Below are 25,934 nucleotides of genomic sequence, written 5' to 3' on the forward strand. Positions count from 1 at the left end.
CAATAAAACCCTGCATTCATTCTCCAAGCCCACGTGTGATCCGATTCTTCTGGTACACCAGCAAGAAACCACAGGTTACAGAAATCCCTCTGTCCTCAAGGAAGGGGGTCTAATGGAGCTAAAACAAGCCGCCTATAGGCAGCAAACTAAAGGAACACCCTGTAACACACACCCACTGGGGCTTCAGTTGTAAACATTCACCCCTAGACACTGCCGTGGGGTTGCAGCCCCACAACCCGTCGGTCTGTATGCTCCCCTAGAGGTATGAGCAGCGGGGCACTGAAGAAGTGAGCCACTCCTCCATCGCCCGCCCTGAGAGGGAGACAGGAAAACCTTCCCCATTTCACTAGAAGCCATAAAATGCAGCAAAGCTTTTCTGTGTTTTCTGCTAGCTTTGGGATTGGTTTGCTCTGTACCCCTGAAGTTAAAAGTTTAAAAAAAAAATTTTTTTTTTAATTAATCCTCAAGGCACTGAAACTCCAATGTGCCAACCAGCTTACACTTATACCGCACCTGGCTACTGACAGAATTTCTAAGAACAAAAGCTAGAACCCAGACCTACTCGTGGAGAAATGACTCCACTTTTGTGCTTCTGACACAAACCAACCTGAACTTGATTTCCCTGGCACTGGCACTGGCACTGGCAGGAAGGTGACATCCTACCACCCTCCAAGCCCTAAAATGGGGCTCTAACAGGAGACAACTTTCTTACATTAAGCTGGGATTCCCAAAGGCTGGATATCTTTCCTGAGAAGTTATAAAACTTAGGTGGCCCTCAAGAGGATTTGGAATCCAAAAATAATCTCTCAAGAATTTAGTTTAAATAATGTTGGACTGATGATACCCTAAAGGATGTAGCAAAAACAGTTTTTTCCTCTCAGGTCTCAATGAATTCCCCCCCCAAACAACTTTTCACATTCAGGGGAAATAAAGCACCATGAGGAAAACCCAGCAGATGTCCAACTGGGAAAATGTCAGTCAGTAATTTGAATCATCAGACTATATTAAAACAAATAAAAGCCAAGTTTGAAAATATCTGCATAACAGGAAACTAACACTTGAAACAGTGAACACTGAAACTACCACTGAACAAACACTGAAACTAACATTTGAATGTAACCTAACATGGAAAAGAACCAAACAGAACTTCTAGAAATCAAAAATAAACTAGCCAGAATGAAGGCTTTTACTTGGCGGTAAGAAACAATCTTTCTATTGAAGGAAACGCAAACCTACTTACAAAGTAGAAAGTAAAAATTTCATGAATTATATAGACTGCAAAACTTCAAAGTCCTCTTCCAGCAGAGGTTAAGGCCCAAGATACAGAAAGCTGAGAAACACTGTCCTACAGATGAAAATCTTATCTCCTCCTGATAGATGAGGAAAACAGCAGATCAAGAAGGGTATTCAGTGACTTGAGTAGGATTAAGCAACTATTAAATACTACTGGAGAATACACAGTAACATTCTATCAAAATACTTGAATTAACACTCCATGGAGTTCACATAATGGGATTCTGAGACTCACATTTGGATAAATGAATGGGTTCATTTCCTGTTGTGCCCAGGGGTGTGAAGAGCCTCCGTTGTCATGACAATGAAAAACCAATGCATTCTCTTCCACACTTCACAGTGGTTAAAATAAACAAAGATGACAGCTGACCCTATTTGCCCTTCTAAGAATTTTTTGAAAATCTCTCTCCCCATCAGCTCCTCTAGGGAACTGGCTCCTCGTAATCTATCTATGTGCAATACTCTCTGAAAGATACCACCACCCTAAATAACCCCACAGGCTAAAAATACAACAAATTCAATTTTAAAAGATAAGTCACTGACTGGGGAGTATATGGAATTGTCCATCACAGAAACGTGAATTTTGTGCATCAAGGGACAGCTACAGTGTTACTTAGTGTCATCTCTCATTCTCTGGTCTACAACAAAACTTCATAAAAAAAAAAAAAAAAAACCTGTTAGGAACATAGTGAAGGGTGGAGACAGACTTATGGAGGTACATGTGTTTTACGAGCAGATTCCCCCACTGGGTACAAATTAAGTCTTGTGCAAGTTGAAACATGTGAAAACAGGGAAAGTAAAGTACACTGGCACATACACAAATATTCTACCCCTGACTCACTCTCACACACTCTCACACACACACACACACACACACACACACACACCCTGGAGAGTGAGGGCTATGGGAAAAACCCTAATGGCCTAAAAAAAAGAATTAAAAAAACAGGGGTATGATGGATATTGCATTATTGTCCGTCAGAGTATCATTCATAAATGTTAATTATAAGAGAAAAGAACAACTATCAAAGAGAGAGCACTGTCATATTTTCTCCCCATATCACCAAAAGAATGGAGAAAAACATCCCCAGTCCTGTATGATGCAATGATGCGAGTGGGCAGTAGTGGGTGCATCGACCTGGCCCAGGGAAGCACCATGTATTGCAACCCACAGGAAGATGGGAATCATCTTATAAATACAAAATTAAAGCCAGCATATGACTGCCTAATACAAAGCAAATCCAAGATTAAATCACATTGTTTGCTCTAATAAGTTGCTTACCTCAGGAAAAGACTTTCACTTAGATGACATGCCCTTAGGTAGGACGCACACCACCTAAGCGACTGCCTAAACTGAAATTACACACACACACATACAGACAGAGAGAGAGAGAGACATGGGGGTTGGGGAGGAGGCGTGTAGCCAACAACTAGACTATAAATAATTTCAAATAAACCGCAAGGGAAGGAAAGACATTATTACTTTTCTTTCTCGGCACAAGGCAGATGAACAAGCTGAGGAAGGAAACATTTGGGGACATGCAAAGGAAAAGGTCCCTATAAGGAAATGGGGCTACCTGGCCCTAAAATTTCTTAACCACAGACATAATTACTGTTCGCTTACCCAGCAACTATATGTAGAATGTGTGCTTATTATTTAAGGGTAATAACGTAACGCGTGCTTTAAATCACATACAGCCCTCGGAGTGGTGCTTATCAAAGTGTGGTTCTCCAACCAGCAACAAGAGAATCATTTGGGAGCATATTAGAAATGCAAATTCTCAGGCGCCACCTCAGACTTGCTGAATCAAAAACTCTCAGGGCAGGACCTAGCCAGTCTGTGTTTTAACCAGTCCTCCAGATGATTCTGATGCACGCTTACGTGTGAGAAATACTGGGTTAGAACCAATACTATAAGGTATAATGGTTGCATTTATCCGACAAGGAAACAGAGAGGCTCAGACACTTTTAAGTAGCTTTTAACAGCTTAGATACAAACCAAACATCTAACTTTATTGGAAAACCTGGGCTTCTGAAGAAGGAGAACCGGGTCTGGAGGGAGGGAGCCTAAGGACTTCCTAGAACTAAATCAGATGGAAAACCACCAACCTTAGAGCACTTCTAGCCCAAGTAAGTAACTCTGTAACGTTCCAAACTTTCCATCTATGGCAGGAAACTTCACCCTCTTCACTTACATGGGGCATACACCAAGTAACCTATGGGAAACCTCTAGAGGGTATTTGAACCCCAGAAAATTCTGCAACCAAGCAGAGATGTTTGCTTGGGCCCACTCCCTCTCTGTAGAGTGTGCTTTTCCTCCTTTTTTTTTTCTGAATCTCAGCTCACTGCAACCTCTGCCTCTTAAGTTCAAGTGATGCCCCAGCCTCAGCCTACCGAGTAGCTGGGATTACAGGCGTGAGCCACCATGCCTGACTAATTTTTGTATTTTTAGTAGAGACGGGGTTACACCATGTTGACCAAGCTGGTCTTGAACCCCTGACCTCAAGAGATCTGCCCACCTCGGCCTCCCAAAATGCTGGGATTACAAACAGGAGCTACCACACCCTGCCTGTAGAGTGTACGTTCGTTTCAATAAATCTGCTTTTTTTTCCTCATTGCTTTGTGTGTGCGTTTTGTACAATTCTTTGTTCAAAACACCAAGAACCTGGACACCCTCCACCAGTAACACATTGGTAGCAGGTGAACTGTGGGTCCCAGTGGCTTAGCAAAAGTGCAGAAGCACTATTGAGCACTGTGAGCCTGTGTACCTAACCAGGCATTCCCGGGAACAGGCTTCCTGCTGGATTTATTTCACCAGAGACAAGAGTCCTTTCCAGTGGCATACCTTTAGTGACTTGGCTTAAGAGGATTTCAAAAGAAGCCGCAAAACAGACTGCTTCGCAGCTCTGATTCAATGTCCCTGGATAAAGGGATAACACTGGAGACAGAACCTCTCTGGAAAAAATCTATGGGGTCATTATCCAAACTGACACCTGTAAATTTCTTACTTAAATTGTTTACGTAAATTTCTTGCTTAAATTGCTTCATTGAAAGGGAAAAAGATCATAGTCTTCAACACTTTCTTTGGAAACTTAATTTCAATTAACTAATTGCAATTTAAAATTATATCCTGGTCTTCTGAGGCTTGAACCAAGAAATGTGAATAATATGTAAAAGGCTTGTTTACACTAAAAGTAGTGGAGGCCGTGGTAACAGCAACACAGAAAGCGCAAAACACTGTCTTCAAGGCGTTTGTCGGAATTATTCCTCATGACCTTCAGAAGGGTAAAGCTGAAGGAGCCATACCCTCCTCTCCTTGGCCTCAAACAATTCCCAAAACCCAAACAGCAGGAGGGCATCGTTTAGGAGATATATGGATTGCAGCTGATGGAAAACATCAGCGTGCATTTGGGTTCCTAAATCATTTCAAAACATCAATCACGAAGACTCACAGCACCCAGTCCTATCTAAGCCATAGATTCCTCATTTAGGGAATGGGATGATCTCACATTCACATGCTCTGTAAGGGCTCTATTTATCCCAGCATAGTTCAATTAGACTAAATTGCAGGAGGCATAAGAAATGATAATCAGGAGAGAAATTATGGCAAAGGCAGTTCAAGTCCCTACAAAGGGGAAAAACTACAAGCTCCAGAAAGGCCAAGTGCCAGTCCACATTACACAATGGCATTTGCCGGAACAACAAGCAGATTACAGCCCTGCACGGTACCAATAGTCTACAGGCTGTCACAATGAATGCAAACATATTTCTTGGGGGCTGAGTAACAGGCTGAACAAATTTGTAACTACGTTCCAGAAAAAGAATGGCTCTGAAAACAACATATATTTAGAAACTGCTAGAATCCCATCCTACACAGTTCCAAGTTGACAGAATAATAAAGTACCCCAAGACTGGTCTGGATCATGTGCAGTTACTCAAAGCAGCCCCTGCAGACCATTCATTCCCCCAAGAGTTAGCAGAAGCTTAAGTGGGCTTGGACTGGAAAGCATGCCCCGAAAGTCCCACAACCCTCACATAAGTAGGCACTGACAAAAGCGATTTTACCACCAGATTATTAATAAGCACTTCACAGACGGACATCTCATTACACCCAACCCAATGCTTGCTTAGTGCACTTTTTAAAATCATATTAGAAAACAATTTACTTAACTCAATAAAGCACCTGGCCTATTACACTGTTATATACTCAACAGAACAGTACTTCATATAAGAGAAGCAACATCTCAAAAGGCCTCATGTATTTCAACATATAATTGGCAACCACATATAAATAGCAGGAAAAGAACTCAGGATCAAGCATGGTTCTTGTTTTCTGTTTAAATGTTTTCCTTCTTTCCACATTTTTTAATACAGTAAATGAAATGAATTAACATTAATTGTACATACTTGACATATTCTATAAAGTGGTTATACACGGTATTTTAACGTCACAGAAATTGTCTTGAAAACTAAACTCCAGGAAGATAAATATGCAGAAGTACATCTTGTACCTAAGGAAAAAACAATCTTAGGAAGAACATCAGACACATTTAACGGCATCCTTATAAGACCTTATTTATTATCATGGACATAGATGCTGAGGTTAAATGTTTTTAAATTTGAAAGAGTCCAGAAAGCTGGAGTTAATCTTAAGTTGGCACCAAGGGAAGAACCAGAGAATCTTCATGCAAGAAGATGGAATTGTGCCTTCTCTTGGCATGACTAATTAGAGAGGGCTGCTAGCAATTCAGTGACATTATAATGACGTTTGAGGACTCACAAGCCTGCTGTGATGCTAGAAATATGCACTTCCTTATTACTAATCAGATGTACCAAGAAGTAAAATTTACACGGTACATTTTGGCTTCCTTGTGGTCAGATGTGGAGTTTCTGTACCCAGGTAAAAGAATGTAGAAACAAGTGTGTACATTTCTCTCTCTCTCTCTCTCTCTCATATGTATCACTACCAAAAAACGTGTACTCGGTTCTTTCCTAACACTTCAGAAAATAAATAAATAAAATAAATCCAATGAGTTTTTACTTCAGTCAGACACAGACACACACACACACACACACCCTCTAATATGATAGTGTGCAAAAGACCAGAACAATTCTAAATAGGAGTATTTGCCTCTGAAATGTGATGACCTCATTAGAAATGTTTCCTTTTCCACTGAGTGCGGTTGCTCATGTCTGTAATCCCAGCACTTTGGGAGGGTGAAGTGCAAAGATCAACTGAGGCCACCAGGAGTTCGTGACCAGCCCAGGCAACACACTGAGACCCAACCTCTACAAAAGATGAAAACGTGTGCCAGGCATGGTGGCATGTGCCTGTGGTCCCAGATACTCAGGAGGCTGAGCCAAGAGGACTGCTTGATCCCAGGAATCCAAGGTTGTAGTGACCTATGATGGATCCATTGCATTCCAGCCTGGGTGACAGAGTAAGACAACTACTACCTCAAAAAAAGAACAAGAAAAAGATTCCTTTTCCTAATAGCTGGTATAGCTACTCCTAGAATTTGTTTACACACTCAAAAACATGCAAATTGTTATTCCACAGCAGATACTCTGCCACCATTGGGCATACAAAAATAAACAAGGACCATCCCTACTCAAGCGGGCATAGCCTAGACAGCAACGACCACCTAATTCCTCGCCCCATCCAAACACATGCAGGACAATCACATATGGATGGTGCTGCTTTCAACCAATTCTGTGAATAGCTTTAAGTATCAGAATAGAGCTATCAAGACAGTTAATGAGGACTATACTCCAGAAGTTTTTTATTTTGTTTTGTTTTGTTTTTAAGACAGAGTCTCACTGTGTCCCCCAGGTTGGACTGCAGGGCGCTATCTCAGCTCACTGCAGCTTCCGCCTCCCGGGTTCCAGCGATTCTCCTGCCTCAGCCTCCCAGGTAGTTGGGATTATAGATGCACGCCACCAGGCCCAGCTAATTTTTGTATTTGAAGTACAGACATGGTTTCACCACGTTGGCCAGGCTGGTCTCGAACTCTTGACCTCAGGTGATTTGCCAGTCTTGGCCTCACAAAGTGCTAGGATTACAGGCGTGAGTGACCATGCCTGGAACTAGAAGATTCTATCATTGAAAATTAAAGCCATTGAACCTAAAGGAAAAAATATTCTTGCATGATATTTACTTATTGTGTAGGGGGAAAAACCACTTACCATAAAAACCCCTCCTTAAAATTTCCAAAACCAGAAATGAACCCAACTTTCTTCCAAAACAAGTCACTTTGGTTGCCGCCTTCCATCACCCGCCAAACTCCCATTCTACAATAAAATGGGAGGTAGGCAGTGAGGGAACAGGAAGTGTAAGGCGACAGTAGTAAGAAGAAACATTCAATTCCCACCTTAGTCAAAGCACTGTGCACTGCTTGCAATTGCACTAGGCAGTCAAGTGAGGTATTAACAACAAGCAGCAGTCTATGTTAAAAAGAAAAAAGAAAAAAAAAAAAAAAAAAAAAAAGAGGCCTAACAACCCATATAAGCACTCACATGTGAACCACAAGTGACATGAATGGCTGTCACCTCCTTCACAAACCAGGTGACTCCAAGCCCGCACAATTTCAGCATCTAGTGCCTTTCACGTAAGATGTCAGGAACCAGTGTCTACATATTCACACTAAGGAAGATTCAGGAACTGATCAAATGTTTCCAGGTGGGTCACATCTGCTGAAAAAGATCAGGGTGGTGCTTAGATTTGTCCTTTGGGGGTGTGAAAAGGCAAGGAGGGCAAAGGGATGGGACAGAGATGTTAAGTGTTTAAAAGCCTAGCAAGAGCTTAGAGGAGGAAGGAAAGAAACTTGTATCCATCATGGCAACCACAAAGCATGCTAGACCATAATTTACATGGGAGGTGGAAGTGATATCCCTGCAATCTGATCTCCAGGGTAACAGAAAAAGGAAATGGCCACTGCAGTAATAAAAATGCCTCCAATGAAGTTCCAGCCCTTTATTTTTCCCCCTAGAAAATAAATGCGGAAGAAGCTAGTATGTTTGCTAGGAGCCTGAAGCAAATGATGGGGGTGAATATGGAGTCCCACAAGTGTTCGCCAACATCTAAACCTGCATAGGATGCAAACATTCTGCGGCAGGTCCAGGTTTTTCCATTCCTTCCATCACACTACAACTCACATGCACTGAACTTTTAGGATGGAGTATGGTGCGGGTTTATGCAGAAGAACTGAGTATCTAATAAAACCTCTCTAGAGACTGACCCAAGTCTAGCAGGAAAAGGAACTTGTTAAAGAAAGAAGACCCAGGTTTCAAACTCTTAAAACCCAATTCCAGGAAGATGAGCATAAATGGCAAGGTTAAAAATACACTGCACACAACCACAAAGGGTTGCCAGAAAGACACAGCCCTCCTTTACATTCCTGCAAAGTGTACTCCAAATATATCAAGGTGCTGATGTACCCCAAATTACTCAGGCCAGTTATGTAATTCTTTAGTAAACACATACACTTGAACAATGTAAATGTATACTATAAATAAGCCTTTTGATCAAAACTATAAAACGGCACTGATGGCTTTCAAATGGTAAAATCTCCTGACTCCCTTGTAATTATCCAAGAATCTGTTAGGCTTAAGTCACCTCTTCCTTCGGGGGCTGGAAAAAAAGCAAGCAAGCAAGATCGGGATTTGTTTTTCATTTACTAAGGTGAAGACAGGAAACCCTCTTGAAGCTCTTCTACTTACTCCCTACTATAACTGAAGGAAGCTAGTGCTGTCAGTCCACATCCATTCAACAAATATTGATTCAGTGCCTCCGAGCACATCTTGGCTTAGACTGATTTGGGAGCCAACACCTAGGTATAGTAATCTCCTACATAGCGTGGAGATAGGTTATTTCATTTAATTCTACAAACCACCTGGGTTGTTGGTCATTTCCAGTCTGCCTTGCTGGGCCTATCCAAGGTGCAGCCTGCCCAACATCCACGTGTGTCCTTTTGAGTATCAACTAACCGTCTTGCCTCCAGCTCACCATCTTGGTAAAGAAAAGTTTATAATTTAATCCTGCCTTCTCTCTCGGCCAGCTTGCGAAGTCCATCAGTAAAGAGAATGCCCTGAAGCACACAAAGCCTTCTAGAAGCAGGCTGTTAAGACGCACAAAGAACCCTTCACCTGTCAAACCTCGGCCCCACTCAAGGACAATCAAGAGGCACAATCTCGAAAACTCTGGCCCTTCCTGAGTGGCAGGTCTCAAGCAGCCGCTGTCCCCTCCCATGGCAAACTGCCCAGCACTCAAGAAGCTCATCATGTTATTACTATAGCAGCACTGCACCCAGCTACCAGGTTCAGAGAAACAGGTATAGGCCTGTTTCCCTGAATTAGATTGGCTGAGAAACCCACAGCTGGCAGCTCACTTAGGAAGTCAAAAAGGACTGATTTACCCAGAAGAGCACAACAATACTAAAAGGGTCTCCTCCTCTTTTCACTCTTATTACATCTCCCAGAGATGGGAAAATGAAGTGCACACAAATGAAATTGCGGCAGCAATTTCCCTAAACATTTCCCTAGTCACTCTGCTTGTGTTCCACAAACTTCATACATCTTTCTTTTGCAGCACACTTCGCACTCTTAGTCCATTTGAGGCTTCTATTACAGAATACCTGACACGGAATAATGTATAAAGAACAGAAATTTATTTCTCACAATTTTAAAGGCTGATGGACAGGCATATGGTGATGGCCTTCATGCCATTTCCTAACACAGTAGAGTAGAAGGCAACACATGGCAAGAGAGGGACAAAAGGGGACCTATCTTGTCCTTCTATAAGGAATCCACTCCCATGATAAAGGTATGAGTTCACTCAAGAGAGTGGAGCCCTCATGACCCCAACACCTCTACTTGGGGAATAACTTTCTAACACATGAAATGTGGGAGGCACATTCATACCACAGTACACCACAACAAAAATTATTTACTTCTCTACTTTCCCTGGGATGCAGATTTCCTATGGCTCAAAACAGGCTTAAATCAATCATATGTAGCTGCATCTCAGCATCTGAGAAAACTATTAGCATGCATTTTCATTAACAAATTAGCACCCATGCATATGTGCTCCTTGGAGGTCACAATCCTCTGAAGGTTAAAATGGAATCACTTTGCCACACCCCAGAATTCTCAGGCCACTCCAAAAATTTTGAAGGTACAACTATATTATTCTCTCTTTGTCATCAGTACATTATGATGGCTCTTCACTGACTTATTTAAGGTGAGCAGACATCATTTACTGAGTCTGCATTACATACTGGGAGCCTTGTCTCCCAAACAAGTATAATCTTATGTGCCTCAATGTTCTCATCTATAAGATGGGGATGACAATAAAATAACCTATCTTAATGATTTTGCTATGAGAATAAAATGGGCTAACATATGTACGGAATGTAGAACAGTGGAAGTGGACAGCACATCATAAATGCTATGTAAGTGTTTGCTGTTCTTTGCTTTTTTTTTTTTTGGCGACAGAGTTTTGCTCCTGTTGCCCAGGCTGGAGTGTAATGGCGCAATCTCAGCTCACTGCAACCTCTGCCTTCTGGGTTCAAGCGATTCTCCTGCCTCAGCCTCCTGAGTAGCTGGGATTACAAGCATGTGCCATCACACCAGGCTAATTCTGTATTTTTTTTAGTGGAGGCAGGGTTTCTCCACATTGGTCAGGCTGGTCTCGAACTCCCAACCTCAGCCTCCCAAAGTGCTGGGATTACAGGCGTAAGCCACCATGTCCAGCCAAGTGTTTGCTGTTATTAACATCAACAGAGCCACTCTGCAAAGTTGCTCTTCTTTCAGATAATTGACTCTCCCAGGGACAGAGTATTATTTAGATTCAAGCTCAGTCTATATGAATCTATAATCACAAATTATTCTCTTTTCTCCTGATTTCTAATTAAAAGGTTAATTATAAGACTGTGCTAGAAAAACATGCTTGACATTAAGCCACAGTATTTGGAGGATTGTGGAGACAGAACTACTCCTGGTGTAAATCAATTCTGAATCAAAACAAGCCAAGAAGGGCTTGAAGATCAAGAGACAGTCAAGGGCCAGGCACAGTGGTTCATGCCTGTAATTCCAGAAGTTTGGGAGGCCAAGACAGGAGGATCACTTGAGGCCAGGAGTTTGAGACTAATTAATGTAGGCAACAATGCAAGACCCCATCTCTTAAAAAAAAAAAAAAAAGAGTCAGCCAGGGATGAATACATACAGGTCTATCCACATCTGTGTGCCTCCAAGAAAGAGTTCAGGAATGTGGGCTCAGATGTCTAAGCAGTAAAAGTAGTAAGTACTGGCCAAACAACGCAGACCAGCGAGGGGATGAAGCCTGACCGCTAGAGAAAGAGACCAGAGGTAACAAAAAGGCTCTCCGGGAGAGGAGTTGTCTTGAGATAACAAAAATGGAGCTACAGACCCAAGGAAGGGGAACCTGCAAAGGCACAGCAGCACCATTAAGGTCATCACAGTTGCAGGAACCCAAAACACTGGTCACCAGACACGTTTTCACACCTCTTCCTTATCATGGCCCCAAGGGAAACAGAGGCCAGCAAGGAGTGCAGATGAGAAGTGACAAGCTTCTCCAGCATCCTGCACACAGATATCCCACACCAAGGATAAAATATGTGCTCGGGCCAGGGTGGGGTCAAGCATACAAAGACACCTCTCAGACTTAATTATCCTGATCTAGGTAGTAACAATTTGAAAGGGAACCTGCAGTCCATCCTGCCACTTAAGCCACACAAATCTCCCCACACATGACCCATAAAAGTGAACTTAAAATACCAGCCTGTCTTTGTCCCATGACTCAGGAACAACTCGCCTCACAGTGTTACACCAACAAACCACATTCCCCATCCAAACTCTTCCTTCTGTGATGTTGAACTCTACCTCCTATTTTAATCTTTCTGAATTTAGTAGTTGCACAATTCTTTCCAAAAGCCAAAACCACCATCCTGTCCCCAACCCCAAAAAATGAGCTGGACCTCAGCTTTCTTTCCAATCACAGATGACTGGGATGCAGGACAGGCATAGTGGCTCACGTCTGTAATCCCAACAATGTGGGAGCCTGAGTCAGGCAGATCAACTGAGCCCAGGAGGTTGAAACCAGCGTGAGCAACATGGTGAAACCCGACTTCTACAAAAAATGCAGATAATTAGCTGGATGTGGTGGCACATGCCTGTAGTCTCACCTAGTCGGAGGCTGAGACGAGGATCACTTGCACCCAGGAGGCAGAGGTTACAGTGTGCTGAGATCATACCACTGCACTCCAGCCTGGGCAACAGAGCCAGACCCTGTCTCAAACAAATAAGGAAGGAAGGAAGGGAGGGAGGGAGGAAGGGAAGGAGGGAGGGAGGAGGGAGGGAAGGAAGGAAGGAAGGAAGGAAGGAAGGAAGGAAGGAAGGAAGGAAGGAAGGAAGGAAGGAAGGAAGGAAGGAGGGGAGGAAAGGAGGGGAGGAAGGAAGGAGGGGAGGAAAGGAGGGGAGGAAAGGAGGGGAGGAAAGGAGGGGAGGAAAGGAGGGGAGGAAAGGAGGGGAGGAAAGGAGGGGAGGAAAGGAGGGGAGGAAAGGAGGGGAGGAAAGGAGGGGAGGAAAGGAGGGGAGGAAAGGAGGGGAGGAAAGGAGGGGAGGAAAGGAGGGGAGGAAAGGAGGGGAGGAAAGGAGGGGAGGAAAGGAGGGGAGGAAAGGAGGGGAGGAAAGGAGGAGGAAAGAAGGAAAGACAGACAGACAGACAGAGCCGCATCTGTAAGCCTTGACAGCATAGTCAAGTAGGCTTAACCCATGAGAAACACAAGATGGACTCAACAAGAGGCGTCATTAATGAGAAAAAAGGAGCTGCTTCCTGTAAACTGGAACAATACAAAAGATTGTTTTATAATCCCAAAACAGTCATATAAGTAGTACTCTGCCAAGCAGTTAAAATTCCGAGAGAGGGAGGGGGAGAGGGGAAGCACACACAAAACCAGTCAGGTTTCGTGTTTATCTGACCAGCTTCCTCTATTCTGTAGACACCTATGGTGGGGCTCTATTCCATGATGCGGGAAGCAGAAGTGGGGAGACACAACCACTGTCTTGGGTATCCCAGAGCAGAGGTGAGAAACTGTGAGTTAAAGGAGGTCTGAACGAAGAAGGGTTTTTGCCACAGGGAAAGAACCTGACCATGAATGTCGATGAGCAGCATGGGCAGCCTCCAGGAAACTGAGCATGCGTGAACAGCCCAGTGAGAACTGCTGGCACACTCAAAAAACGCTTCCTTAGCTCTGTGCTATCCAACCTCAGACACCGAAACCCAGGAACTCAGGTTCACCTTGCTGACTTCAGATCAAGGTGAAGGTACAGTGCGTGAAATACAAACTTCCTCCCAAACTTGGAAGATTTCCACGGGAAAGGTGAATATCCACAAGCAGGCACTGTGATGTTAACCACCCCCCAAACCTACCAACTCCAGCTCACCACAGGAAAAGTAAAGAAAAAGAGTATTCATCCAGAAAGATAGAGAACCACCCACTAAAATCAACAAGTAATCATAGATCTACTTGGAGCAGCTACCTGAAACAACAGTCAGCTGAGCTGGGCCCTCCCGGCTCTCACATTCTGGATGAGCCTCTCTCTGGGGTCCTTACACAAAAGGACGTCTAACATTGGAAGACCCAAGAAAGGATTTCAGGAGCTATAGGTTCTGCTCAAGATAAAGCTAAAATTTTCCCCCTTTGTATCCATGGCTCAGTTTCCAATGAAGAAAGGCATTTCAGGTACTTCAGAAAAGAAGGAATATATCCCTTGGCAGAAAAAAGATTTACTAGAAGAGGTGAGCTGAAGAGTAACACTAGGCACAACAGCGAGACATGACCCTCAGCGCAGCTGTGGACCAGGCCAGCCCCCAGCCCAAACTGCACCCCCACCCCCAGTACAGTTCACCAAGCCAACTGCTGTCCAGATGACACACCTGAAAATTCAAACCCACATTTCCTACAACTTACGGAAGGTGATATGGTGCGGTGGGAAAGTCCAGGCATTATAGATACGAAAGCTGAGATCCAAATCCTATTAACTCAGCTGCCAAGTGAGGATGGTAAAACCTTTAAAAAACAGGTATTTCAAAAGAATTAAGGTAAAAATGTTTAGCACAATATTACCTAGGCTAAGGTCAGTTCTTCCTAATGGAAGAGACCAATTCCATAGCTTCAACGAAGGACTTCTAATAGTCACAGGCTTTATTATGGAATGGAGCTTACTATTTTTATGATAGGCTGAATGCTTATGTTTACTAATTTTGAAATTTTTTTCTTGGAGTCCGGGCTTACTTACACTGTTCACCTTTTTCTTTTTTAAAGACTAACAAAACTAAATGAAAAGCTATGACTGTGGCTAGTTCCATTTCCTGATGGTATGTGTCTGTCTCTCACTCTCATTCAACATTCAAAGAACAGAAAGAACTTCCGCTTTTAGCGAAGCTAGACAGGATTTATACCTCTTGCCTGCCTGAAAGAGCTAAAAATCCACACAAAACAATGGCCACCATATAGCAACATACTGTGATGCCCGACAGACGGAAAACAAATGATCCCCCCAGCTCAGTGGCCTGAGAGAATGTCCAGGCTGCAGTGGTTACAGAAAGGGCAAGCAGAGCTGGGGTTGAGAAACACAAGGGGAGGCCAAGGTGACAGAATGTGTAAGGCAGAGCACAGCAGAGGCCAAAGCCACACAGACAACTGTGGAATCTGCCAAGGGCACTCCTCACGCCTTCCGCTGAGTACTAAGAAGCACACTTGTGTTAGGAAGCTACCCAAGAGAAAGTATTTCCAGAAAGGATTAGCGGGAACAGTATCCAAATTGTAAAAGCACCAGGAATAGTGCCCATTCTTACTAGGCTACATGCTAAACATAATCCATAGGACATCAAGTAAAATACTCATAAGCGTTTTTGCTTAACATTGCCTCACAGTAAACACTGCTTTGGCCCTACCTAACAAAGCTTGAAACCAAGATCCAAACAGATCAGACTGTTCCCTAATAATCAGATCTCAGAACAACGCTCAAGAATATGTAAAGAAATACGAACATTTCCCACAGCAAACAGAAAAATTTACAATGCCTGTCAACTAATAAAAAGCTACCAGACATGCAAAGGTGGAGGGAAATATGACTGATGAGGAGGAAGATTTAATCAATCAAAACTGTTTTGTAAATACTGGAAGACAAAAATAGCACAGATACTCAAATATCTCTTATAACAGTACTCCACATGTTCAAGAAACACCAAAGAATAAGCATATTACTAGAGACACTGAAGATTATGAAAAGACCAAAATCTAACTTTTTTTTTTTTTTTTTTTTGAGATGGAGTCTTGCTTTGTTACCCAGGCTGGATTGCAGTGGTGCGATCTTGGCTCACTGCAACCTCCGCCTCCCAGGTTCAAGCGATTCTCCTGCCTCAGCCTTCTGAGTAGCTGGGATTACAAACATGCATCACCACGCCCAGCTAATTTTTGTATTTTTAGTAGAAACGGGTTTCACCATGTGGGCCAGGAAGGTCTTCAACTCCTGTCCTGGTGATCCACCCACCTCGGCCTCCCAAAGTGCTAGGATTACAGGAGTTAGCCACCGTGCCTGGCTGTAACTTCTAAAATATAATAACAATGTCTAAGGTGAAAGATATATTCAACAGGCTTAACAGCAGATCTAGTGTATAAACTATCTAAAATGCAACATACAGATCAAAAAAGGAACAAAACACATGAGCTATGGGACAACTTCGGAGTGATATATATGCAAATGAAGTCCCCAACGGGGAGACTAATGCACACAAAAATATCTGAAATAATAATGGCTCCAATTTTTCCATAGTAAAATGAAATCTACAAAACTAATACACTCAATGAATCTCAAGCTCTGGAAATAAAAACTCTGCCAAAACACAAGGAATTCAAAAGAAAATTGTGGTAAATGATTGCTCCTACAAAGCTATGAAAATGACAACAGGATTCTTATCAGAAATGATGCACATCGGGACAGTGAAGCAGTGTCACTGAAGTACTGATGGTGAATGACCATTAACTAAAATTTTATACCCAGCAAAAATATCTATAAGAAATGAAGGTGTATTTTGTATAACTGCATGTAATTCTACAATTATCATAAAAGCATGTTTTTAATGTGGGTGAAATAAGATCTTCCCAGACATACAAAAGCTGAATGATCAACAGCAGACCTAATGTTAGAAATGTTAAAATCCTTCAAGCAAAAGCAAATGAAAATGATACTAGAAGCAAACATGGCAACTAGGTAGATAACTTGAAACAGCAGATAGGCGAGATTCACCCATATTTACTTTATATTTACATCCACATCTTTTGTGTTCAAAATTGCCACATCATAATCTATTACTCAATTTTCTTTACTTTCTGCAGTAGAGAGTACATTTCACCCATGATAACTCTAAAGCTGAAAATTAAAATAGTATTTCTCTCTTATTTATAAAATATATCTCAAGGTTGTAACAACAAAATAAACTCCAAATAATCTGGTCAGTGGAAGCTTCTAAACATAAATCAAGGGTTAAGAGAAATGTTAAGCCTTTTGCTGATTGTTTTTGCTTTCACTTTTTTGCATTTAATAGTAAATTATACTACTAACTTATTTTTGATACAGGAATGAGTAAAAACTAAGCACTTATTTAATATAATTCTAATTCTTAAGGATGCTCACTTTGAATAACACCAATTCATGCATGCTATCAAGCAAGACATACATCTGGGCTTATCTTCCTTTCAAACCTGAAGTAAAAAAAGTATTTTATACCATCAAAGTATCTCAGACCAAAAAGAATAAAGAACACAGTAGTGCAGGCAATGTAGCTGTGAATATCATACCTGTTAAAAGCCTGAGAGAATTCTCACCACTTTCAACATGTATTTATATCCAGAGGCATGTCATATCTCAGAGTACACTGAGTTATGAAATCCAAACACTTCCAAAAATTCTTTACATTCAAAATTCAATCTAATAGGACAAACGGTATTTAAACTAAGTCCTGCAGGATCGAAAGCCTAACTAAAATACAGCAGCTCCTTGTTTAACAAAAAAAGTTACATCCCTGCAGAGACTGAGTCTGTACTTCTGTACTAGTTAAATAGAAACTCGCAGAGTTTTTAAAGTGTGTTAGTATACAAAAAGCACTATACTCTTCTAAAGAATATAGTTGACCAGGCGCAGTGGCTCATGTCTGTAATCCCAGCACTTTGAGAGGGCAAGGCGGGCAATCATGAGGTTAGGAGATAGAGACCATCCTGGCCAACATGGTGAAACCCCGTCTCTACTAAAAATACAAAAATTAGCTGGGTGTGATGGCATGCACCTGTAGTCCCAGCTACTCAGGAGGCTGAGGCAGGACAATCACTTGAACCCAGGAGGGCGGAGGGTGCAGTGAGACGAGATCATGCCACTGCACTCCAGTCTGGCGACAGAGCGAGACTCCATCTTTCAAAAAAAAAAAAAAAGAATGTAGTTAACAAGGGATCTCAACACTAAACACTAGGGGGTCTCTCCCTAAGGTGAAGCTATGACTAATGTATGAACAGCCACAAGGGTATCTGCTCACCCCACCACTCTTGCCTGCTCCATTCAGGCAAACATCAGGTAGCACCAAGCTCAGCAGGGGAAATTTACACCACACACCACAGGGTCCTTCCAGTGACTCAGTAACTTCAAAAGAGGGAGTACCCATACATTTCCATCTGCCTACAGATGGCTGTGGTAGGGCTGACAGAGAGGAAAGATATAAATCATCATTTGTGTATTTCAAAAACCCTCTGAAACACGTCAGAGAAGTCTCGAAAGGATGTGCATACTCACATGTAGCAATTCATGGGTCACACATACTGACAATGGCCACTAACATCTAACACACAGAGTACTGTTTGTACATCAGAATTATTATTTATTTATTTATTTATTTATTTATTCGCTTATTTAATCTTTTTCGAGACAGAGTCTGGCTCTGTCCCCCTGGATGGAGTGTGATGGCGTGATCACAGCTAAGTGCAACCTCCGTCTCCCAGACTCAAACGATCCTGTCATCTCACCCTCCTATAGCTGGGACTACAGGCTCATGCCAACAGGCCCAGCTAATTTTTTTTTTTTTTTTTTTAAGAAATGGAGTTTCACCATATCGCCCACACACGTCTCTCCAACTCCTGGACTCAAGCGACCGGCCCACCTCAGCCTCCCGAAGTGCTGGGGTTATAGGTGTGAGCCACTGCACCTGACCAATACACCAAAATTCTCTTCAAGAATTAATTTCTTCAGGTCACAAAACACCATCAGGCAGTTACTACTGTGATTCAAATATTTCAGATGAGAGAACTAAGGCCCAGACATATTATATTATATAATCTGTATTATGTAAGACCTGTTGATTTACACAACAAGTAAACGTTCAAGATACACTGATAAGTCACACAGCCCGGCCTCAGTCTATATACTCTTTATGCTGCACCATAGTCTCCATAAGACCCACTTAAGAATCACCATTCTCTTGAAATTTTTCTACCCTCTTCCCCCCACTCACGCACAGATAAAATACAAACAGTTAATCTTGCTCTCTATTTTAGTGGCCAACTCAGATGACCTCTTTTTTGAATCGTATATTTCAGATCTCGTATTTACTTACATCTAAAAAATGCCATCACCAAATTCATTGCACTTTATCTTTTCATTCCTCAAACAAATCATCCTCATCTCCATAACCATCCTTCCAAAGAGTTTCTGACCACTAGTCCACACCCGAACGACCAAACTCCGTCCATTCCGGTTTCTACACATACTGAGAGACTGATGCGGCAAACACACACTTTACAAGAAGAACTGAGTGGAACAAAAGGGCAACATGAGAGAGATAGGCAGGGCCGCCTTCACATTCAGAACAGGATGAAAGTCTCTGTAATGGTTCCATTCTAAACAATATAAATTATAAACTATGTAAATATAGCATTAAAAAAACAACCTCACCTACCACAATGATCAAAAGAAAAAGAAAAACAACATCCAGAACTAAAAACAAGACTCAGCCTTCAGGGTCCAACCAGCACAGAATCTCTCCGGTCATCTTTTCTTGGGCTGCCCTTTCCACAAACACAGCAGAGAGATTCTGAAGCGGGCTGGCTTTTCCTTTTGTCAACAAGCACCTCAGATGACCTTTCGATGGCTAGGTAAAAATATACCAGTTTTGGTTTTGAGTTTTTTGTTGTTGTTGTTGTTATAGTTGCCTCTATAAAGAAAAACTCTGAGGAAGAGAATCAGAAACGAGAAAACTCCAAAACCCTAAAGAACTCTGGACTCCACTGGTTTCTATCACTAAGAAGATAGATCCCCAGTGTCAAGTAAAGGCACTGGCAGTAAATACAGCAATATCTGACTCGGGGGGTTTTCTGCAGAAAAATAACACTTAGTAAATACACGGATGTTTTAACTGAAGAATTAAAACAAGTTATTAGCATCATCAGAAAAATGTAATTGCTTCAAGGTACAGGTTGGAAAAGCAGACTGGAAAAGGTTGGAACTGAGGCTAGCATCAGTCTTCACCATAGATTTTTATTTTCCGTAAGAAGGAAGTCAAGCACATAAAATCCCTCTCAGTCTTCTCCCCTTTCCCCATCACCCTACTGTAGACAAAAGGCATATATTTTGCTGATGATTCTAAAATCATGCACAAAAAAAGGATGTGTAGAGTAGGAGTAATTAAATGTACAAGAATAGCTAACTAGCAATTCGTATCATTCTAAAAAATAAAAGAGAAAATGCTCTTTCCAAAGCACGTCCATAAATTATGACCCTGTCGTATGATTTGAATGTGGCCCCCCAAAGCTCAAATGTTGGAAACTTAATCTCCAATTCAACAGTGCTAAGAGGGTGAGATCTTAAGAAGTGATTACATCATGAGGGATCTGCCCTCGTGAATGGAATAATGTCACTATCTAGGGAGTGGGTTTGTTATAAATGCAAGCTTAGACAGGCGTGGAGGCATGTGACTGACTGCAGTCCCAGCTACTCAGGAGTCTGGGGCACAAGGATCCCTTCAGCCCAGACATTAGAGAACACAGTAAGTTATGACCACACCACTACATTCCAGCCTGGGTAACAGAGCCAGACCCCATCTCTTTAAAAACTAAACTTTAAAAAAAAAAAAAAAAAAAAAACACACAAACCAAGCTTAGCACTTTCTTCTGCTCTCTTGCCAAGTTATAATGCAGCAAGAAGGCTCTCACCAGATGCAGTCCCTCAGTCTTTGAATACCAAGCCTCCAGAAACATAAGCCAATAAATTTCTGTATTTTTAAAGTTACCCAATCTCAGCTATTCTGTTATAGCAACACGAAACAAACTACAACAATATGAATTTTTAAGAATCAGTATTTTCTCTTACAAAGTCTAAAGGCCAAAAGAGAATGCAAATGGTCAATCTTAAAAGTTCTTCCCTGCTGGGCACAGTGGCTCACACCTGTAATCCCAACACTTTGGGAGGCCGAGGTGGGTGGGTCACCTGAAGTAAGGAGTTTGAGACCAGCCTGATCAACATGGAGAAACCCTGCATCTACTAAAACTACAAAATTAGCCAGGCATGGTGGCACATGCCTGCAATCCCAGCTACTCGAAGGCTGAAGCAGGAGAATCCCTTGAACCCGGGAGGTGGAGTTTGTGGTGAGATCGCGCCACTGCACTCCAGCCTGGTCAACAAGAGTGAGGGGGAAAAAAAAAAAACTCTTCCCATGTATAATGTTTAGGAAATTTTAAACTCACAAGTAAAAATTAGCATCTGTTCAACAATCCACTAATGCTATTTTAAAATAGCCATTATAGGTAGTTACTTTAGACTCAAGTTCTCATCTTCAGAGTCAGCACATTCCATTACCCTATTAGAAAAGTCATTCTGTATGTGAGTTGAAGACAGGTTATGTATTACAGTTTCAACAGTTTCAACCCAAGCTCTGGAAATTCAGGTCCCAAGTCATTTACTCTGCTTTTGAAGGCAGGGTTCATCCCAATCCACTAAATACTGAAAGATCAAAACAAAGGAGTGCTTTAAGGCCTTAAGTTTTAAGTTACCATTTTATGCTTGCTACATACCCTGCAACACCACAAGAAATGCATGCCCTGCCCGGGTGTGATGGCTCACGCTTATAATCCCAGCACTTTCGGAGGTGAGTGGATCACTTGAGGCCGGGAGTTCAAGGCCAGCCTGGCCAACATGGCAAAACCCCATCTCTACTAAAAATACAAAAATTAGCCAGGTACGGTGGTGTGTGCCTGTAATTCCAGCTACTCAGGAGGCTGAGGCATGAGAATCGCTTGAATCCAAGAGGCAAAGATTGCAGTGAGCTGAGATCGCACCACTGCACTCCAGCCTGGGTGACAGAGCAAGACTCTTATCTCCCTCAACCCCCACAAAAAATAAATGTATACCCTAATGACACTACATATTTGAAGGCTACAAAATCTTTCTCCTATAATCAAGAGTGCCCCAGACCATCCTCAAAATCTACTCAAGCCTATCAAACCTTAATCCACATAAAACCTTCATGAGACCAAAACCAAGTTAGCAGGTTGCAATGAATCCTTAATTCAGTAAGATAATTGACACAAGAATAATTAAAAAGGATTTGCCAGGGCTAAGTTTTCCTTCAGCCAACTCTGAAAAGAGTTTCTCTTTTCTACTACCCTAAAAAATTCCAGTTAAATGACTGCTTTGCACTCAGGTGCCACATGACACTGTGGTCTGATACAAAGAGAAAGCTAGCAGCACTATCTTCTGAGAGAATCACAATGAGTTAGGGACAGAGTCCCTCCTTAAGAATGAAGCCTACAACACACATCACTGCACCTGGATGCTGACCAGCTCTCAGACAGAAGTGAGGGTGATGGCCAGCCACAGAGCTAAAGGGTAGGTGCCCAGACTCAGAGAATTCTGCTCCTCAAATGGAGATGAAAGTTGATGCCAGATGCATGCCAGATGCCCAAGTTGGAGGCATGGATAATATTATCACACATTCCAATATATTTACTGACACAATTTTTTACACATCCTTAAAATCACTCTCTTGTGATAATTCATGTTTTAAACTGGAATGGGGAATGTTTGTTATGGAATATCTGTAATATAACAGGTTCATCACTGAGACACTCTTTTTAAAGGAGTGACATACAAAGCTCAGCACACGGGAAGATCCTAACTATACTAATAACGAATCTTATGACATCTTCTAAGACAAAGTGCTGAGGATGAAGAGAAAATGAGAGAAGCATACAGATTCAATGTAGTTAAAAGGCTATTTAAAAGACGACACCTCGTGATGGAGAAAATAAAGACTTTGAGCTATGCATCTCAAATTTCAGACCTGAAAACAGGAATTTTAAATATCTACACATGGCTAATCTTGTCCTTTTCTCTTAATTTTTCACTCTACTCTGTTCTTCTTTAGATAGACACACGTAGATTGTTTCTGAAAAGTAAATTCTCCAGAATGAGTAGACAGAGACGGGCAGACAAGGGTTTTTTTTTTTTTTCCTTTTCCTTCAATCTCTGAAACTAACAAATTCTAAGAAAAAGTCATGAAGCTAGTCATCCAGGTAAACATAAAGAGAACAAAGGGAAATATAAATTCTAAGAGGGGAAAAAAAGGAAATAACAGGTATGAAGTACGGTAGATACTAGGCAAAGGGTTTCAAAAACACCCAAGTAAAAGCATTATAAAATGTCACTGCCACTGTTTGACCATGAAACCACAAACTCTTATCAAACTACTAAAGCCAACTTCCTTACCAAACTATCTTAAGCTTATTTAGGAAAGCCACATAAAAATAACTGCTGTTCTAAGTTTTAAGCACCAATTCCACAGCTACTAACTTGGAACTTGGTTAAACAGCAAGGGATTAAAAATACACAGTGTAATTTCAGCTTTCCTGACAAGGAAAAAATGTCTCAGAAACACCACATTTACTTCTTCAAATTTTTAGAAAGATCTCTTTTCAGAAGTGGCAAAACATCACCTAATATATATATTCCTCAAGATGACGGCTGCTAAGAATCAATTAAAATGAACAGTTAAGACAAGCATTACAAGCTGGCAACTCTTTGCCTAACTGTGCCAGCAAGAACACGTGTTGTTCAGTCCAGAGTACTTTTTTTTCCCATTTTTAATTATAATTATTAGACAACACTTAGAAAGCAGGACATTTGTTACGAAACCTCGTAATTCTAGCTCCTCTATGAAAATCAAAAGATTGGGTGAGTGCGCTCACTTATCATGTGGCGAGAACTGGCACCTGAGTTTGCAGTCCCTGGTTGAAGGTACCAATATTTGCAGCCTTGGGTACTAACCTTTTCCTCGACGGCCCTTCTTCAAAATCTGAAGAACTAACATCGTTGCTAGTGGAGGACACTTGGGATGCATCGTCCTTTTCATTCTCTGACTGTTCTGATGCTGGTCCTAATCCCTTAGACTGGTCATTACCAAGGAGCCCTACAGGTGAGAAAAGGGGACAAACACTTAAATACATCACATCAGGAGGCAGCACTTTACCACAGTCAACCCTACACAACGCTGGTGAAGACAGACAAGAATGTGGACACAAGAGAACTGAAAAGCACACATCTCTTTTGAATGGGTGGAGAAAAGCAAAACCTCATTCTATGTGACACCTTTAAAGAGAGTGAAATGCCTAAGAGGGAAACAATTTCAGCAGTAAGAAATCCGACCAGAAATTTGGAGTTGTAATGCTATGCTTGAGGATTCGTTTTTAAAGAGTACATAAACATCTTTTGCGGCTAAAGGGTTGAAAGGAAGAAAGGAGTATCTGTTATCAAACTAGTCACTGTTGAAATGGTCAATATTGACTCTACAGATACTGAAATCCTTTCTGGAATTGCCTGCAGGAACCAGTACCTGCCACACAAGAAAAGGCAGCCTTATCTTTGCAGCCACATCTCAGATATTAACTAGAAATCCTACTGCACTTGTTTTCCTTCATAGCCATCTATAAGATTAGATTGTAACCAGATTTGCCTTTGATCATCTCAAAGGATAAGGATTCTCTATGATAGCAGATGCTAAGCAGGGGAGTCTTGGTGCCCATGAATGTGCTTTTAGGAACCAAAATGTGGAAAGAAGCTGCGGGCCCTCGGGGGGCTAAAAGGCAGCTATGTAGTAACTGATATGGAAGTATTTTAACCAGCAGTAAGGTCACACTATAGGGAAACGGGAGAATAAAATAGCCTCAGAGTCCCTTACATCAATGTAGGTTCTGCCAACAAGAAGCTTCCACTGATACTCATGTTCACAGCGACTAGACCCGCTGTCCACTGTCTAGCCACCACCCTCGAATGCAACCAGAGCTGGGCAGTAACAGCACTGCTAGCACAGCATCTGCAGTTTTGTGAGGATTGATCTAGAAGCCAAAAATACAGAGTGGCCCCTTGATTTTTGCTCTTCTAGTCCTTCCACCAATTTTATGCACACTTCATTCCTCTGTATTAAGTCTTTGTGACTGAAGTATCTCAGAAAGTGACTTCTGTTAATTGTACTAAACACTATGTAGAACACAGTGTTCTATGTATTTGATTAAAAAAATATATAAACACTGTGAATGAACATAGTACACATCAACAAAGCCCTGGGACCTAGCTTGTTTCTGCTTGCATTTCCCCAGTTATCTATTTTTACATCATTTCAGAGTATGAGTGATAACATAAGGTTGAAAATAAAACACATGGTTATTTACTTCAACTAATGAGGCTTTAAGAGTTGTGACTACAATACAGAAATAGAAATGTATAAAAACCCCCAAAGAAAATGCTGGGAGTTTGCACTGTGAGGGCAAAAGGAGACAACTGTATAGAAATCTAAGAATCCAAGGATAAAAGCGTGGCCAGTGTTTCAGAGACTGAAGCCATGTTCTCCATTACAGTAGGCACTAGCCATGTGCAGCTACTGAGCACCTGAAATATGCCTAGTGTGGAAGAGGAAATACATTTTAATTTTACTTAATTGTAATTTAATATCAGAACGTAACATGTCATTGATAATGTTATATGAATTGTGGAAATATTTTGGATTAGATTAAATCAAATATATTAACATTGATTTCACGTACTTTTGAGTGTGACTACAGAAACTAAAATTACATATGTAGTGTAAATCGTATCTTTACTGATGGGCACTAAGTTAGAACACATTACAAGTATCACTGTGCGAGGGGGGATCCCCTCCCCCACCCAATTAGGATACAGGCGACATTTAACCAAGATTAGAGTTGGCCAAGGAAGATATTTATCTTATCTGTAAAAAGAGAAGATGGATAAATTATCACAGAGAAAACGGATAGAAAACTGAAAATAAAAATGCTGGTTAAAGACCCAGATGTAAAATTTAGAAGGAAAAAAAGAGGATGGATATCATACATATGTATCGTCTTAGTTGAGTTCAAATTTTTCTTTTTGCTTTTAAGACAGGGTCTCACTCTGTTGCCCAGGCTGGAGGGCAGTGGCACAATCATAGCTTACTGCAGACTTGACATCCTGGGCTCAAGAAATCCTCCTGCCTCAGCTGAGACTGCAGACACATGTATAACATAATGGAG

At 41.7% G+C, this 25,934-nt stretch overlaps 1 protein-coding gene across 9 annotated transcripts in view; it reads right to left on the reverse strand.

The window, feature by feature from the left end:
- JARID2 (jumonji and AT-rich interaction domain containing 2) overlaps positions 1-25,934 on the reverse strand; it is a 282,076-nt gene that overhangs the window by 90,923 nt on the left and 165,219 nt on the right. For 7 of the 9 annotated variants that reach the window (XM_074038828.1, XM_074038830.1, XM_045389954.2 and 4 more), the window contains one exon: positions 23,677-23,818. The exons of the other annotated variants lie outside the window; for them this stretch is intronic. In XM_074038828.1, coding sequence (XP_073894929.1) covers positions 23,677-23,818 — 142 coding nt within the window. The remainder of the gene's footprint in view (positions 1-23,676; positions 23,819-25,934) is intronic. 9 annotated transcript variants of the gene reach the window in all.

This window comes from Macaca fascicularis, chromosome 4 (assembly GCF_037993035.2).
Source record: "Macaca fascicularis isolate 582-1 chromosome 4, T2T-MFA8v1.1".
In the NCBI taxonomy this organism is placed as follows: domain Eukaryota; kingdom Metazoa; phylum Chordata; class Mammalia; order Primates; family Cercopithecidae; genus Macaca; species Macaca fascicularis.